General features: G+C 41.1%; 1 protein-coding gene across 1 annotated transcript; it reads right to left on the minus strand.

The window, feature by feature from the left end:
• Positions 1–1,939: 1,939 nt before the first annotated feature.
• On the minus strand, positions 1,940–18,055 carry LOC121698317 (retinol dehydrogenase 7-like). The gene is made up of 5 exons (XM_042080318.1): positions 18,024–18,055; positions 16,856–17,170; positions 4,444–4,702; positions 2,717–2,880; positions 1,940–2,440 (listed from the first exon to the last, which is right to left on the minus strand). The coding sequence occupies exons 2-5, from the start codon at positions 17,166–17,168 to the stop codon at positions 2,217–2,219; spliced, it is 960 nt and encodes a 319-aa protein (XP_041936252.1). The 5' UTR covers positions 17,169–17,170; positions 18,024–18,055; the 3' UTR covers positions 1,940–2,216.
• Between the last annotated feature and the right edge of the window lie 1,158 nt (positions 18,056–19,213).

A 19,213-nucleotide genomic window follows, 5' to 3' on the forward strand; every position in this document is an offset into this window, starting at 1 on the left:
TCTCACTAACTTGACTTGACTTCACGATAAGACTAGTTTTCAGTTTCAATCCATTATATTTCAACGGTTTTTTTTTTTTGGACGATGTCTGGATAAATTGAAGGGTAGTGTACTTTTGATAAGTTTATAGTGGAAAAGGCACCGGTTTCATAGATCGTCCCATACTTTATTAAGGTCATGTAGTAGGCTACTGTAGTGTACTTACATTGCTATTCTACTTCTGTGCATGGTCCTACCTGTTTTGATCAGGACATAAGCACAGGATTCCCCCCTGGTAGACAGACCAATAAGGTTCTTCACATAATAAATCTGTCAGGCGTTCAAGCTAGAAGCTTGTTTTTGGGAAGCTTTACACAGTGTTTCTCATGAACTAAAAATGTCAACTTTTTCAGAGATTGGCTGTTGTGAAACTTTTACAATCTTTTAAGAAATACACAGGTGTCAAGTTAGTCATTACATACTGTATTAAAGGGACACCAGGCAAGCCTAATGCTTTTTCTCTACGAAACTCCCCCTTGCTCGGTCAGAAGCTCTTTTCCTTTTCTTTGCGTCTTCTGTCAAGGGTTTTCGCTGCGTCGCTGCTTCTTAGCGTTTCGTTAGCCTGCCTCTGTGCTGAAAACTGCGATCGCATGCTTCGGTCGGCGGGTAAGATACACCGAACTTGCAAGTGGGATATTCTTTCTACAGGCAGTAGGGGCGGGCGAGAGAGCCTTCATTCGCCCCGTAATGAGTAATTTAACCATATACGACTTACGATGATTAATTAACACGAAAACGTTGCCTAGTATCCCTTTAATGTGACTTCTTTACTGCAGTAACCTCTGTTGTCCACCAAGGGGCATGCTTGCTCAAAGGAATATGAGTGCAGAACTAAACTGTGCAAATAGCTTTGTGACCTTCAAGGGGCTTATGAATTAGTCAATGCTTCAGTTCATTTAGTCAATGCTCCAGTACTGTTCCTGTGTGCACACGTCGAGCACACTTATTCCAGTAGCCTACATAAAAGCTATGCCTCTTCACTAACCCTGCCTAGGCCCATCGTGTGAAATGTATGGGGGCAAAATGGTGCTGCTTAATATGGCATCAAGGTGAACGACAACATGGTAAATATATCACTAATTTGGAAAGTGGGTAGACCAGCTATACAGCTCCTACAGCTGACTTTAAGATACTCTGTAGTAGTCATGTGTTAAATATAAACTGGTATGTGTTGTGAAGGACTCCCTGATTACCCTTTCCTGCTCATTATTTTATGCACAGCACAGAAAGGGCATTTAGAGCAACGTAAACAATCCCAGACGTCCCAAAATGTTTCAGCAAGCTCCCTGTACTCTTTACATTACAATAGTTGAGAAACTATATATTGACATTTTCTTAAAAGTGCAGAGACAATTCCATTCGAGATTTCAAAAAGAAGTTGCCTCATTTGCAGAGCAGACTTTAACTTTCTGTTCCACCTTCAGCCCACAAACCTATCAGCACGCCAAAGGTCTCAGATTGGTTCATTCTTGGAGACATGCATGCAGTCTCACCTTGACCTTTGACCTCTTGTACCTTGATCAACTTACCTGTGACTAGCTGTTCGTGTGGCAGGAAAAGGCGTGTCAAGGAGCTATAGCAGAGTGCAAAACTCAACTGTGTGGTCAAGTGGAAAAATACAGCATACAGATCTTGCAAGAAAACACAAAGTACGGAGTGTATTCGTGAGTATTTGGACAAAGTAAATTCAAACCAGTAAATTCTTGTAGCCTATATGACTCGGCAAAGAAACATACAGATACTGATCTCCGATTCAATTTCAACATTAACATATTTACTTCCCATGAAGTTTTTTGGGAACCTATACTTTTTATTTGAAAAAACACAGTCATATTAATATTTCCCTTTCATTTTGGCTTAAGATTTCAAAAAACAATCAACTCTAAAGGTGACAAGGAAGTCCTATGAGCCAGTCCAATTTATTTGATCATGTCATGTCATGTAACATCTCTACACAAATGTTAACATACAGAGTGTGTTGTATATACTTACAATGTATTTGACGCCATAATTGCATTTAATTGCCAGATACACCTTCGGAGCCTGTATCTGTGTTATGTCAAAAAAGGTAAGAATATACTATGTTTGTAAAATATGTGTATTATAAAAGAGCAACATTAAAATATGTAATAGTGGACAGAGTATAAAACTGCCTGAACCCCAACAAGGCTCAAGACCTAATTGACAGCTTTGGCTGGTTTGACAGCGTCCTTTAGCAGCAGGTAGTCGGACACGCAGGAAGGCATGTAGGACAGCGGTAGCCAGAAGAGCTTGGCGTCCCAGCCAGGAGAGTATCGCTTGCGAGGGTGCACTGCCGAGACGCCATGCTCCTGGCAGCTGACCACCTTCATCAGGTCTGCATCGGGCAGCTTGGCGAATTTGTCCTCCATAACTTTGTTCACTACAGAGGGAGAATAAAAGCACACACACACACACAAAAACAGTAGATGAAAAGCCACTCAAGACTACTCAAGACTACTTATTTCTGGATGGACAAACACTGTTCAAAGTTGAAATTTGCATATTGATTTTGGCGCAGTGTTTTTTGGAATCCTCTGCTGAAGTTTACAGCCACATTCAGCCACTTATCCAAAAGAAAATAAGTTACAAAGAAGGTCTACATTTTAAACAACCCTATGGCTTTGAAATCAACAGGAAGCACCCACAAAACATTTACCTTTGGGAACAAAGTCATCACCATAATCATCCTTTACTTCCTGGGGTAGCTTGTCCCACAGCTGCTGAACATTACGCATCAAGATCTCGGTGTCAGTCACATTAGTCTTGAAAAAGCCTGGCTCGATGCAGATGACTTTCACACCAAAGGGATGCATGTTCAACCTTTGACAAAAGACCAGGGTTGTCAATAGGGTGGTTGCTGTGATAATATCGTTATTATCAATACGCTAGCACCAAATATCAATATTTTTACTAAAACATGCAGGTCTTTCTAAATATATAACCAATTTCACCAAAACCAATCTGACATGTAGTCACTACTTCATGACTTCTCATGTTGGTAAATAGGCCTATTAAATAAATGAGAGTAAACTTCCAGTGAAAAGAAACTGACAGGGAGAAAATGGTGCACTTTGTTGTACATCAAATACATACTTTTGCCGGGATAGGGATATTTTTTGCCAAATTGTTATTTTCTTTCTTCAGTTATACAGATGTGTAATGAAACATGGATGATTTTCCATCAATTGATTCGCTGTACCGTGCAATGATATCGCTATTGTGACCAAAGGATTGTGATAGTAACCATTATGACTCCCACCTCTAGTTACAAATAGGATAAATTCAGAGTCAGCTGATTGAAAGCTGGAACGCTAATTGGACCATGGACTGCTTTTCCATTTGGATTCATTCAAATATCAAGAAGATGCTTATTATTCAGTAGATTGTAATAGATTGATAATCATTAAAACATTTCATTACCAGCCAAAGGACTTCTGAAACACTTTGTATGAAATTACTTAATTTGTATAATCCAAATTAAGGGAGGGGGTGGGGGGGGGTAGGGGGTTAGACATTTTATAACATTTCAATAGCCTACCTTGGAACACCAGAGGATTAGAATATAACATAATATAATATATTATTTTATATCCTGATATAAAAAGAGAGAATACTGAATTGCTGATATTTATGACAGCACACCAAATGCAGATTAGCCTATAGCCTAGGCCTACTATTTCTATTACACCTCTACCTCTTTAATTCAGCTGTCTGGTTGAAGCCTGGAAATATTGTAAACAAAGTAGCATAGTTGGCTAGCTTATCATTGTCTACTGATTGGACAGTTCAGTTTCCCCATGTGTGTTTAAACGTCAAGGTAATACTTGTTCTCCTTGGGACAAACAGATGATCAGTCAACTTGAATGCAAGAGTTTTACAAATATGTACAGCATGCAGCATGCTGGATGAAATAGTAATTTAGCTAGTCGTCTTCTATGCGTCCTTGCTTCCATGATTGTGAATGTTTTATTTGGATTGTGCAGGCCGAGTCGCGCGTGTCCATTGAGCAGGCGCATTGAAAGGGTCTATGGACCCTTTCAAGAGAGTTCCATTATCAGCATCATAGTTGGCCCCACAAGACTTCCTTTTTAACATTCCATATGTTATCTTAATGCAGAGGAAGTAGATTGGGGCCCAAATAGAACGTTCAAGCATTGTTTTTGTTTTTATTGTTGAAAGGGTCTATAAGGTGACTGGGGATAAAGCTGGGATTCAGAGATTGTAGAGTTAGTGTAACAGCATGCTCTTGCATGACAAGGAAGTTAAGGATTTCTAAGGAGTTTGGGGTATATACATAATACATAATTCTTCACATATTTGGACGAAATTTGCAATTTATTTCTATATATCAAAAGTGTTTGTGTGTGTGTGCGTGTGTGTCACCTGAGGCTGTCACAAAAGCCCTCCACTGCATATTTGGAGACACAGTATGGACCCCCAGTGGGTGCAATCCGTCCAAAGATACTGGACATATTCACCACCCGCCCCTGGGCCTTCTTAATGAGGGGCAACACACTCAGCGTCACGGCAATGACCCCCATCAGGTTGACATCCAACATGGACTTGTAGTCATCGATGGTCAACCAATCACACTGGCCCGAAGGAACAGACACACCAGCATTATTGACCACTGCCCATAGACCTGCAAGAGCGTAATAAGGATTTAATACCTGACTTTCTGGTTCATAAGAATGGCAACAAACATTTGGTTCACAATGGCAAAAACAAAATTATGACAATATTGTTGATTATCCCTTTTGGACTGATTGTGTGAATGACGCAAATACTGACAGTCAAACTGCATACATTATCTTAAAGGAGTCACATTGAAACGTTATATTTCTGGGAGGCTTTCTTCATCATTGGTTAGCGTAGATGCTCATATTGTGGTCATAAATATCCTAGTAATCAATGGGACGGGTCTTAACACAAAATACCAGTGGATAATCACTTCTAGGCTTGTCCTTGAGGCAATCTTATATAGAGCCCTCAGATAAGAACAGTCCCTTGAACCTTTGTTTTAAGTTTAGGGGCTGAACATTTTTGACCAGCATGCATTTCTGTTAGGTCACACCACACTTCCTTAAAGGAGAATTCCGGTGTGATATTGACCTAAAGTGTATTGAAACCAAGGGGGCAGGCGAATTCCCGGAAGTAGAAGAATCGACGTAGGCTGGAGGGACCACCTCTCTGCTAACTCCCATAGAAGTCCATTCATTCTAGGATTTTTTTGAAATACCATAACTTCATATAACATATATCCTGTGCCGATATTGTAGCTTCTGTGTAATCTACATAAACACTACAAAGGCAAAACAGACTCCATTACCTCGTCCGTAACGTTGGTTATCCGTAAGAAGAATAGTTAGCTTGTTCGGTTGGAGGGAAGCTAGCTTTGACGTAATCTCTCTTTCGCGCCGTAGGGAGATAACCGTATTGTTTGGATAAGAAGCTCAGTCCACCTTACTGTCTATGACGGTAACTCATAAGCAAAACCCATAGATATATCTATGAGCAAAACCTAGCATACACGACCGTATGTTAAGGTAAAGCATTACACAGAGGCAACCTAATAATAATAAAAAAAGTAAACCTAATTTTTTTTTAAAAACGGCACTAATCATTTCAGAGGTTTTCGATGGATTGACCGTAGGTCGGAAAAGTGGAAAGAAGATTAGCTTCAAGGCTATAACTTTTTTGTTTTGTTTTAGCATGACTGTTTTTGAAGATGATCATGTATGGTAGCTTCAACATTAACACGACTTGGTGAGAATGATAATAATACATAAATAAATGTTTAACTTTGATGACTTTGAAGGCGAAGGAAGTGTGAGAAGAATTTCTGTGTATCTATCATATGAGTTACAAGATTCAGTTCGATGGCTAACGTCACGAAGTTAAGTGTGAGTCTGCGCAGTACTGGGGGGACCAACTGAAAAATCGTTCTATTTGACTCAGTGCCCTCCCATTGAAAACGACGGAGTCTGTTGGTCCATTTTCTTTTACTGTCTATGATTGAAACATGATACCGAGTGTGAACGTATGTCTCATAGCCCATCTCGACTTGTCCCCTGCACTCCAAAATCTGGCGCTAGTTAGCCGATGCTACCAACAGCTTTTTCAGTAGTGGTGCTTCGGCATCGGGCTAGCCATGCAAATAAATCACTGTTTTACACCCATTTACGAGGCTCAATGTATCTCCACACTTCATTGGTAGACTTCCGAGGGCCCTGACCTTTAAAACGAGACATTGAGAACTTTGAAAAAGCACTGGTAGTTTACTTACAAGACGATTTATACAGACAGTATCTTCACGAAGTTTAACGTTTGCAGCCATCTTGAATTTAGTCACGATAAGTCGAGCAACGAGTAAGAATGAACAGGTATATTCAGTGGAAATGCATGGATTCCAGTTTCTTCCAGTAGCAGCAACTGGAATCCATGCATTTCCACTGAATTATTTTTGGAATCTGATCCCTTATCATACCTGTTCATTCTTACTCGTTGCTCGACTTATCGTGACTAAATTCAAGATGGCTGCAAACGCTAAACTTCGTGAAGGTACTGTCTGTATAAATCTTCTTGTAAGTAAACTACCAGTGCTTTTTCAAAGTTCTCAATGTCTCGTTTTAAATGTCAGGGCCCTCGGAAGTCTACCAATGAAGTGTGGAGATACATTGAGCCTCGTAAATGGGTGTAAAACAGTGATTTATTTGCATGGCTAGCCCGATGCCGAAGCACCACTATTGAAAAAGCTGTTGGTAGCATCGGCTAACTAGCGCCAGATTTTGGAGTGCAGGGGACAAGCCGAGATGGGCTATGAGACATACGTTCACACTCGGTATCATGTTTCAATACACTTTAGGTCAATATCACACCGGAATTCTCCTTTAAGTGTGCGGGCACTCGTGTGACACATACATTCACATGTTCAAGAGACAGAAAGGAGGTCAAAAACAAAAGACATCTGAAGGCTACAGAAGAGTACATTTTGGATAATATATAAGCCCAAGTGCCAAGAATTTTGCTTACCGGAGTGCTACTACACTAATATCTATATATCAAAGTCAGGTGCTCTTTGAGTTCAAGGGCATATCTATTTCATGAAAGGCTTTCTGATTTAATGCAAAGCAGTGTGCCTTGTGTATGTTTACTGGTTCTACATGGGTAACTTACCATATATGCGGTGTGTGAGTGTGTGTAATTGAACTTGACTGGCCTGCACAGAGTCCTGACCTCAACCCTATAGAACACCTTTGGGATGAATTAGAGCGGAGACTGAGAGCCAGGCCTTCTCGTCCAACATCAGTGTGTGACCTCACAAATGAGCTGTTGGAAGAATGGTCAAAAATTCCTATAAACACACTTCTAAACCTTGCGGAAAGCCTTCCCAGAAGAGTTGAAGCTGCAATAACTGCAAAGGGTAGCCTAGAAATCTAGACGCACGCTAGCGGCAGCAAATTACATGCTGCCAGGGCTATAGCAACTCTCCGTTGGCTTGTACAAATAACATGGATGTTGCTGTTGGCGAACAGTGTGACACGAGTTAAGCTTTTATTAAGCTGGCAAAAGTTTGAACTAGCCAACTAGCTCCGCTGGTGGGAAACGCATGGGACTCATAGCCTGTCCTATTGCGTGCAGAGAGAATTTGAAAGACAACCGATTATCCCGCCCCTCGGACTGAGCACTGCGAATGGTGAGTGCCCAGATCCTACATTTTAATGTGGGTCTGGCTCGTCAGGCTATGCAAAGGACCGACGTCAGATTAAACCCTATGGATTAAGAATGGGATGTCACAAAATGCATATACGAGTCAAGGCCATAGGCGCCGATACCGTGGGTGCTCCGTTGCTCGAGCACCCACGTGTGCCAGTTTACAGTCCCGGCTAACTTTACATTAATTTAAAATCAAACATCGCAGTTGATGTTAAATTCAGCATCTCTCATAATGTGATTGGCTATGTTGCTGTCAATTCCCTACTCCATATCCTAACCACCAATGAGAGCGTCTCTTGAAAATGAGAGCGTATGAAAATTCCTGACACTTCCCACCTGAAGGCCTTGTCGGGTCTTCAGCCCCGAATGTTTAAAATGTAGCCCTGAATATCATTTTAAAAGTAGTCTGACAAAGCTTATTGTTTTGTGACACAGCTAAACACTGGTACCTCATAGAACGTCTATAACATAGCCTATTAATGTGATGAGGTGGTCACAACTCGCAAAAGTAAAGCAAATAGAAAGAACTCACGCAAATCTAGCCTATAGCTTCATGCGCAGGGGAGAGAGAGCGCGGGCACAGGTGTTTTATGATTGTTGGCTTCTGATGGTATCTTGCTAATTCACTGAAGAAAGCCTTATGATTATGGATAGAAATAACATTCTGAAAAGGAAAGGAGTAAGGCAATGAGGAGCAATGCTATAGTGGAATACATGTTGCTGTATCAGCAGATGAAAAAGTGCCACTGACGACGTGACTGCCTATAGGCTTACAGGTTGGTGAAGGAGAAAGCTACATCTAGCTGAGCCCAGACTATGCGTTTGTGAGAAGGCACACCATTCATAGGCCTAAGAATATCCCTGGTAGCCTAGAAATCTAGACGTGCCCCTAGCTGCCAGGGCTAGTCTAGCCCCAAGCTGCAGCCTGCGGGAAGGCGAGGCTTGACATCAAGCCCCGCCCACATCCAACTCAGCCATGTTTTCTTTGCCTACGTCACTCCCCATACGCTTTGGCTTTACTTCCGACAGCCTGGTAGCGAATTATATAGTATATTCAGAGCCCGTCTACGGAGAGCCTGGCCACTCATATTAAGTCCCATTGTAACGAATTTTGGTTGCAGTTCCACCAGATTTCCACTGGGGGCGATCGCCATGAGTGCAGAATGAATGGGAGTCAATGGAGCTAGACGGCTAAATTTGTCTCTTTCACCTGATTGTCGTTGACAAATCTCAGATTTGATTGTAGTCTGTATAACTTCAACATGGGTTATAGGTATAAAAGTTGAATGAACGAGTACTTATGTCCTTTTGTTTTCTTACAGGTTGGGTCGTTGTTGCCCATAACACACTAGCATTGTGCTAATGAGTGACGTCATTGACACGTTTGAAAGGCTTTTTAGAACGATTAAGTGACTTTTAAAAATATAATACTCAACCAAGTGTATTTTCCATGCCTCCCCTTTCGAATACAATATTCAAATGACTTGAAAAAAAATGATATCCCAAGAAAAGTGGATTTTGAGGGGTACAGCTCCATAGACCTCCATGCATTCTGCACTCATGGACGAGCTCCCTCATGTGGAACCACAGAAGGAACTGCAACCAGTTCAGAAACCGGAAGTTTTCCGAGAGTGGCAGTTCTCCCCTTATTAGACATTCTCTGGTATATTGTTTCATATTAGATGATAGAAACTGATGATGTAGGCTAAACACAAATTACATTTCATGCAACCACAGTGAATTTTTCATGTAGGCCTAGGCTAGTTACTGTAATTGGGTTTGTGTACTTTTTCGTTCATTTGATTTCCGGTTTTGAAACAATAACATGCACATTCAAAAAAATGGTCATTTTAAATATTGATGACAATGTGTTCAAACGTAAAACGAGCCATATTTCATTTCATTTAGCCCTCAAAAGTAGAATGGTGTGTTGTTGCATTATCATGGACTATCAGTTTAACAGCAAGAATTCTCCATTACAACCAAATGTCGGCTACAAAGGGGCGATTTTGCTTTATTAACAGGTGAACTAGAAGCATGCATTGTGTAACGTTAACTGGTCAGATAAAGCTAGATATATCCTCATCTCAAATATAGGCTACTTCCCAGCAAGCAGCTATCGGACCACCGGTAGATAGGCTACTTGTCAGCAACCCGCGATGGTAACGTTAGGCCACCGGCAGTCCACCGTATAAATGAATAAAGAAAAGGTGGTCAAAGCTGTGGCTCGTTAGCCCAGCGGACCGCGGTAGAACCGATGTGCAAAAACTCAGCGGTCCGCCGGCGACAGCGAAACTGGGCCGCCGCCAGCCTCTTGCCATCTGGGTGGTTAACTTTGCTGGCTAGCTAGCCCGCTAGCTAGTTCCTATCTGACGAACGAGTAGTGTGACAATGGAAATGTTGGTGCTGTTGCGAGTTGTTGCACTGGTTTGAATCCACAGTTTACGTGTTGAATTACACAATAAAACGTGTTTTGCAGTAAGTTGCTGGTTTGTAGAATGTAGCACTAGCAGCTCGCTCAGTCTCGTTGCGAGTTCTGGCTCTCTCTGCTGACTGCCTCCCTCTTGCCGCCAGCAATTTTAAACTGTGTGACGTAATACAAAAAAACATGGCTGACTTGGATGTGGGCTGGGCTTGATGTCAAGCCCCGCCTTCCCGCAGGCTGCAGCGAGATGCTCCTCAGTCTAGCAACTCTCCAACTCTCCGTTGGCTTGTGAGCTCCAGAAATCGAAACTCAATCAGGCCAATGAAATCGTGTATAGAGTCGATAGGTGGGCTTAACATAATGATTGATGGCAGAGTTGCAACGGTTTGGCTTGAATTTCCTGCTACTTGAAAACAAATAAGATGGATGTTGCTGTTGGCGAACAGTGACACGAGTTAAGGTTTTATTAAGTTGGCCAACGTTTGTAGCTAGCCAGCTCCGCTGGTGGGAAACGCATGGGACTCATAGCGCTGCCGCTGTCCTATTGCGTGCAGAGGGAATTTGAAAGACAACTGATTATCCCGCCCCTCGGACTGAGCACTGCGAACGGTGAGTGCCCAGACCCTATTAATGTGGGTCTGGCTCGTCAGGCTATATCCCTGGCAGACCTTTACAAAAAATATGATACCATACACGCCTTTTACACCAGCGTAGGATATGGCAAAGTTTGAGAACCACTGCCTCCACTTAGGCCTACTGTCAGCTGGATGGATAGGCTATATCTCGGTTTTTTAACGGCGTGATGTCAACACAAAATATAATTTTGGTTTTAAAAACAAAGTGTTTTTCCTTTTAGTTAACGCAATTAACCTTCTGAGTTACGAAAACTGTTCAGGAGTCAAAAGACGGATCATGCGTGATTTAGGCGTAGTGTAGGTGACTGAAAGTGCACAAAAATTGTGTCTTTGCTTAACAGCATTTAAGAAATGTCCTCGGGGGTGACGCCCATGGACTCCCGCAAACTGTATTGGCGCTTTGTGTGTCGGCCGCTGTTGATTTCCTAAAGTGTTGAAGTGCATATTACTTCTCAAAAACTCTATGGCAGTGGTTCTCAAACTTTTTCTTTTTCCCCACTTTGATCAAGGGGGCATTCTCGAGCCCCACCTGTCCCTCATCGCTCTAAGAAAGTGGTAGGTCAATAATGACAGTGGTAGGTTGAAATAATGACAAGTTCTAAATATATCCTCTTCAACAGAGTTAAAATCAGCTGGTGCTGCAGATATAGGCCTAATAATAAATACATAACACACATATTTCTGTTTTCCAGCAACATATTAGGAAGCATAGGCCATTTTACAGCATTGTACAATATATTCAATGAAATACCAACATGCTGCATTAAATGGATCCATAATCCAGTCATACTGAGCACTGCTGGTTGGGAAATATTTTTTAAATAAACTTTGCAGGGATGTGATGTAGGCCTACTGTTTAATACATGGGATCACAAGAGTGGCTCCCAATCAGACGTTTCAGCGATTTCGCTCAGAAGGCAATTAGGCGCCTGTACTCAAGTTTTTTTGGTGAATGCAGTAATCTTATTTGCTAGGTGAGGTAGGTGCTTGTCTTTGCCTTGTAACTGGACATTTAACTAAAATGTATCGCTAAGATATATCAAATATATCGCTAAGATAGGCCAGCTTCGTCAAGAAATGTTCATTAGTGAACATGCTTGCAGATTCAAACATACGCTCTTCCTCCAAGAAGAGGCGACTCGGAGCTCAAACACGCGCAACAGCAATTTACCTCGTAGTAGAGGTCCTGGGAAAGATTTGTATGCACTTCATTTAGCGGAGAATATCTCAACTGTTCATCTCATTAAATATGCATATAAACCCTTGAAGCTATAGATTTTCTGATCACAATGTTCACAATGACCATGATTGTAAGGTCATAGTAGAGTGTAAGCATTCTGATTTGATATAAAGAAAATGGCTAAAAAACAGTCAACCAATTGCATAGCCTACAACTAGCAACAAACAAGAATTGCCAGTTATTTATTAACCTAAACTTTAAAAGCTTACATTTCCTATCTGTTCTAAATATTGCTGTCATCACCACAACTTTTTTTTTTTTCAACAAAAGTTTACTTGGCAGCCATAGTGACCTTGAGATCGAGCACATGGCTGTCAAGCAAGATGACTTGTGGGATTAAGAAAAGTAAGGCAATCTACTCTTTATTCTTTGTGTTGCTGTGTACACTTATTACGTGTCATTATCATATGAGTTGTAATTTTGTGTATTTAAATAATTATAATGAATTTGTATCAGTTTTATATTTAATTTGGTGTGTATTGTAGCTAGCTAACTACAGTTTGTTAGCTAACTAGCTGCTAGTGTTTTCTTTTATTTTCACGTAGGCCTAGTCACACAGGCCTAGTCTCAGACAAGTTGATGAAGTTACAGTTTCTTCATGTCATGAAGTTATTCCTCCTAAATAATAGATAAGTTGGTACATACCAATTACTCATATTTGAAACCTTATTTTACAAAATATCAAATGGTCTGGAGAGAGTGAGAGAACGACTTATCCATCCAGTGTCACATAGCTAATACTTCATTGACTGGGTTACAGCAGGAAACATGGTAAAATAAGCTTTAATTAATTCATTTCAATTTACAGTATCTGTGGATTATGTGGGTTAAAAATAAAAAGTGACATGCCATGCTTAAGGCAACTTTTGTTTGAAGTAGGAAATGTTTTATGGTTAAAAAATAAATAAATCTAGCTTTTTTGAGCAACCTAACAGTAGTATATCAATCTTGACGAGTGCATCCCGAAGAAGAATCAATCTGTACCTCTCTAGTGGTGAAATTGGCAGGGGTATTATTGAACTGCTAGGGTTCTTCAACTCACAGTGCAAGAGCAAGATATCATAAAATACCACACCAAATCCTGCTACAGAACATTACAAAGGGATATGGCTAAGGCTGATTGTACAACCTAACATTAGAACAATCTGAGCCATCTCAGCAGAGACCTATTAATGATCCAACTGAGGGACGAAGCGAGAGATTTAAGACCAGTGCAACTGACACTGTCATCAGGTGATACAGATGTCTTTGTGTGCCTATTATACCACACAAGAGTCAATTGGAGAAATCTTGGCCTCCAAGATCTCTGGCTCATCCGCAACTCAGGAGTGAACAGATCAATATTACCACTTCATGATATCTGCATAGCGCTTGTGTCATACAGTGTCTCCCAGCACTACATGGGCTGACTGGGTGCGATACAACCAGCAAAATATCAACCAAACTTGCAGCTCTGAACACTGTCCGCAAACCAGACAACTCGTCTCTGATCCTCAACTTCAACTGTCCACATCTAACAGAGAGTGCAATACAAATGGCGGAAACATTGGTCAAATGTCTCAAACCATCAACAGACAAGGAGACATTTGACGACCTGCGCATTGCTGCGTTTGATAGTCATGCCCTTAAGATGGACTTTGAGAGGACCGCTTGCACCTCAACTAATGCAATAAGAGCTTATGCTTTGGGTCCAAGCACCATTTACAGACACCACCTCGATCTTAAATGCAGATGCTTATGGTTTTGTAAGAAAGGGGAGTTTATTAGTCCCTGAGATTGTAATCTCAACACCTGAAGGTTTACCAGATCCCTGCTCGTGTGGCAAGTGTGCACACAAGAATGGCTGTCCCTGTCGGGTAGCTGGTATCCATTGCTGCAAGTAGGCCCTACTGCAAATGTAAGGGAGGCAATAGTTGTAAAAATCCTATCACTGAATGAGTTCTCATTATAATTCCCATACCTGGACTCTGTTGAGAAAAAGTTGAAAGTTTTACCTTGCAACACAGGGAATAAACCTGTTGTTTTATGTTTCGCTTTAAGTTAACGTTCCAATGATAATAGCAAGGTTGGAAATAAAATGTCTTTATTAATCAAATGCTTGTTTTCTTTCTACAGTTATATTACATTTCAGCTACATTACATTGGTAACATCTACAGAAACACAATTAAGTATCAAACCAGAATTCTTACACTACATGGTCATTGTAAACATTGTGATCACCTTAGAAAATATGTAGCTTGAAGAGTTTATGTATGCATATTTAATGAGATATTGGCTAATTTGCATATTTTATTTTATTTGTAAGACAAAGTGTAATACAAAAAGTATTTCTCTTATTATGAAGATTAAACTGGTAGAAGTTTATGAGAATATCTATAAAGGGGAAAAAAGTCCCATTCGCCTATAACGTGATAATAGTGTCACCTATTGTGGTCATTTTCAGGACTTTCGTCCCAGGTAGCGATTTTGGCACACATCCCACGTTGTTCAATGGGGTCATATTAGTCTATAACAGTTGAGATATTCTCCGCTAAATGAAGTGCATACAAATCTTTCCCAGGACCTAGACTATCGGGAAAACCACCTTGCCTCGCTGTGAAACAGTACAGCCTTTTGGTCAGCTACCATCTCTTCGCAAAGTGCGGAGAATAGACGCGCTTCTAAGGGCCGGGTTTTGATGAAATTCACCACTCTCACAACAACGTTCAAAATCTCATGTAGGTCGGGACTAACTAAGCTGTCTTGACAAGAGCGCTTCCCTGTGAATAACAGTGCGTCCATTGCGCATCGGGTGCTACCTGGGCCCAGGCTACAGATAAAAAAAATAAATAAAAAACTCCTGTTTTTCACGTCAGTTCGCGCCCCACCTGGCACGTCTCCGCGACCCAGTAGTGGGTCGTGACCCACAGTTTGAGAAACGCTGCTCTATGGCAACAATACACATGGGCGCTGGTATCGGGCATTTAATTGTTTGAGCACCCACCGACGGAAACATAAATCGGCGCCTATATGGTCAAGGCAGCTGACCCAATACTTTTGGCAATAGGGTGTATGTATTTATTGCTACTTGTTCATGTTCAATGTTCTATGTCAGGGATCAGCAACCTTTAGCCTACTGCTATTTTTTTACCAGAAATAAAAAAAAAAAGAAATCCGGCATGGGGGCTGCAACAATATAGCCCTTTGAACGCAAGTCTTCAGCCTATTCGTCTGAATTAGATTTTCAACATCACCTGAATCAAGAGTGAGCACATTTTTTATATAAAATATATTGGGGCAGCCGTGGCCTACTGGTTAGCACTTCGGACTTGTAACCGGAGGGTTGCCGGTTTGAACCCCGACCAGTAGGCACGGCTGAAGTGCCCTTGAACAAGGCACCTAACCCCTCACTGCTCCCCGAGCGCCGCTGTTGTTGCAGGCAGCTCACTGCGCCGGGATTAGTGTGTGCTTCACCTCACTGTGTGTTTCACTAATTCATGGATTGGGATAAATGCAGAGACCAAATTTCCCTCACGGGATCAAATGAGTAGGCTACTATTATGGGATGACAGGCCAGAAGTTAGGCCGCTACTTTTTTAAGTTTGATTTTAAACGGTTCTCATCACCAATTCCCTTTTACCTTGCTCAATCTGTTGTTTCACATTATAATAATTGTATTCGAATTTGAATCCAATAACAACCATAAACTAACTTCAACAGGAATTTGTATGACTTCACACAGGAATGTGAGGCACGCTGGATGAGTGGGGGACTGAAAATACTGACGTTATGAGCAGATCACTGAGAAAACCTTCTTTGCATCTTATTGTTTTTGCTGATAAAGGCAGTGCTGCAGGATTAGGAAAGATTTGTTTTACATTTGAAGGGTTCAGATGCAAAAGCCTCTAAATGCCACCTATGTCAAAAATGAGATAAAGATGGTGAGGGGATGCTCTCCACACATAGTATACGCTAATCAAATAATTTAACTTCTAAACCCACTAAATACCACTCTCTTCCTGGTCTGAAATATCGATTTATAGGCAAAAACCTATAGGAGCCTGAATTTAAATGCTCATTTAAAAGAAAAGTGGTCAGACGGATTTAGAGGGTTTTGCATCTGAACTCTTCATTTGTCAATGTAAATTGATATTTGTAAATGGGAGCGAATACAAATTGCAAGGGGTTGTAGGCAGTGGCCTAATCTTTATGGAAATGTGCAAGAAAGTGCTGCGATATATGTTTTGGGTGTGGCTATTAAAATGATACACAAACTAAAAATAAGGTAAAGCCCTATCGGTTAGTCTCTCTGAGCAGTAAGTAAAACAAACTTCCTACAACAAACTTGTGTCGTGTAATAACTCAACTACCCTGCATTGGGCCATAACTGAAAGATTGACAAATTATTAGATAAGCACAGAGACAGAGCAGTTGTGAAGAACGCTTGGCAGCTAAGGAAAGGTGGGGTCTCTCAGTTGATACTGCAACACATTGCACAATTAACGGCAACTAGCAAACTGTGAGCTGCCTGCGACTGATTACACCAGGTTCTGGGAAGCCCCTGCTGCCCAGAACATCTTCTGTCAGTGTCCTTAGTCATGCATACTTAACCGAGATGAATGTCATAGTTCAAGATAGAAGTTATAGCAAAATTGGGAATCACTGAATTACGCCATAATAGTGGTAATTCTCAGGATATCATTTACTAACTGAAACACTTTCCCCTTTATAAAAGTGTCTGAAACAATCCATCTATCTATCTATCTATCTATCTATCTATCTTGCTATCTCTCTCTCACCTTTATCTCCAACTTTGTCCTTGATGAGGGCGGCAGCCTTATTGATGCTGTCGTTCTTGCGCACGTCCAGGTGGAGGGTGGTCAGCCGGTCGGAGCAGCTCTTCCTCAGCTCCTCTTCGCCCTTCTCTGTGTAGCAGGATGCAATGACCCGGAAGCCTCTTGAGTCAAGTGTCTGTGCCAGCAGCTTGCCGAAGCCCGAATCACAGCCGGTCACGTACACATACTTGTTACCCTTGTCTGGGACGGTGCTGAGCTCTTTAAACCAGCGGTAGACATAGTAGAGCACCAACAGGCCACAGAGGTACAGGAACATGACTGAGGAGGACAGGAAAGGGGTCACTGCTATGAGATGAGGGATGTGGTTTGGGGATGTGTGTCAAGGCTTTGTTAAGAAAGAAAGAGCATGAGTGTGAGTGTGTGCGTGAGAGTTAGTTTGTGAGTGACTGAAAATTAGTTAAGAGAGAGAGAGAAAGAGAGATCATGATCTGCAGTTCCTGACAGTAATTCTGATGTCACTAAAGTTCAGTGGCGTTTTCTCCCAAAGCCAAGGGGAGCCAGGCTTCCCACTATTTCGTCTGACAATCGCTGTTATTGTAAATAAAAGATTTTAATTAAACTACAACTGCAAGCCGAAGGCATGGTCAGGTCGCTACTGACAGGACGGCCCCAGACAGTTTAGGCTATTTCAAAGTATTTAATGTGCTTGTTTGAAATATATACAACGATTTTCTTTCAACACACTTGTTACATTTGAGGGATTTTTGGACTAGGCCTACAAGAATACGCAGCCTGAAAGGCTTCCTGAAAAACGTTTATTGCTAAAGAGAAAAACGCTCTTGGGATACGAAACAGTCCCACAGATTTCAAAGTGCACGGTTCTGTTGGATGAATCATTAAATGCGTATCGTTATAATAATGGAATTGCACTATTTCGGTAGGAGTTGCAATTACTATACAGTGAGCGTGAACATTTTGTAAGAGTTTAAGATGCTGTGACCACATTTCCTCTAGCCGCAAAGGTAGCCGGACTGCCATTTCAGATCACATTACACTCTTGACAAGATAAAAACTGTGCATTTGTATTGTAAATTGAAAAATAGGTTACTATTCCCAAAATTAAAATACGATGAAAGCATGAATAGTCAAGACGTAAAGAAACTTTTCCTACCTGCCCTTCGGTTCGACTTCTGCCTGTTTGGACTTTGATTAGCCTTGGTGGGGGCGTTTACATAAACAAAGCTGTGGACCAACCAATCAAAAAGAGAGCTGATGATACACAGTAATCTGCACTAGGCCTATTACACGGAGGTATTTTTTGTGAGCCTACTTGAGGTCTGGTCTACATCGTTCCTGTTTTTGCATGCATATGCATGCCAGCGTTAGTCAGTGCGTCGGGCGGGGACCACGATTTCATGTGGTTACTTGGGGCCCTTAACCATCAAGTCAACATAGTCTAATTTTTGTTATATTTACCCTTTCTTCTGTAAGTGCATGTTGTGTGTGTCTGTAGCCTATGCTACTGAGACCTTGAATTTCCCCTTGGGGATCAATAAAGTATCTATCTATTTATCTATCTATCTATCTATCTATCTGTCTGTCTGTCTGTCTGTCTGTCTATCTGTCTATCTGTCTATCTATCTAATTTTCTTATTTAAACAAAATGAGACATCAATCCCCTATACAAAAACAAACATGCAAACCATGTGTGTGTGGGTGCTTGTGTGTGCACTGCAGCTTACATTTATTTGTGAATTAGGACAGGTTTATAATGTGTGTTACTAAACAGTTATTTTGATGATTTCATATACTGATTTGTATACAGCCTATAATCCTTTAACTTTATTTCTGAAAAATATAGATTTACATTCCATAATGGTACAATGTTGCCTGAGATCACCAACTAAATTTAAAAAAGTGATTGTAATGAAGTATAATAAATACATAGTTTTTTCCCTTTTTTCAAAGATGCACAATAGCCAATAAGGCACAAGTAGGGTTTGTAAGGATATACCCACGGCTGTGGTTCAGGAGGCAGACAGGAGGCTGGAGGCTGAGTACCAAGTGCCACAGCCGTGGGTTTATCCTTTAAGATTTAACCAAACTCTGTGATACAGATTAGTCTCTTTTATTGGAGAAAAGTCTGGTGAAAGTCATCTTGTATGGTAATTGTAAGATGCAAATTATATATCATTTGTACAGTAGGTGTCAGTTGATTCAAAAATGATTTTTCTCTAATTATATGGGTAACACATGTGCAGTTGTTGCTGCTCCCAGTATACTACTGAAAACCTGTTGATGTGTATTTCTGAAAGTAAATAAACACTTCTGTGATTTTGGGGATAGTAATATCCACCATTA

The sequence above is a fragment of the Alosa sapidissima genome, chromosome 23 (assembly GCF_018492685.1).
Source record: "Alosa sapidissima isolate fAloSap1 chromosome 23, fAloSap1.pri, whole genome shotgun sequence".
NCBI classification, from domain to species: Eukaryota; Metazoa; Chordata; class Actinopteri; order Clupeiformes; family Clupeidae; genus Alosa; species Alosa sapidissima.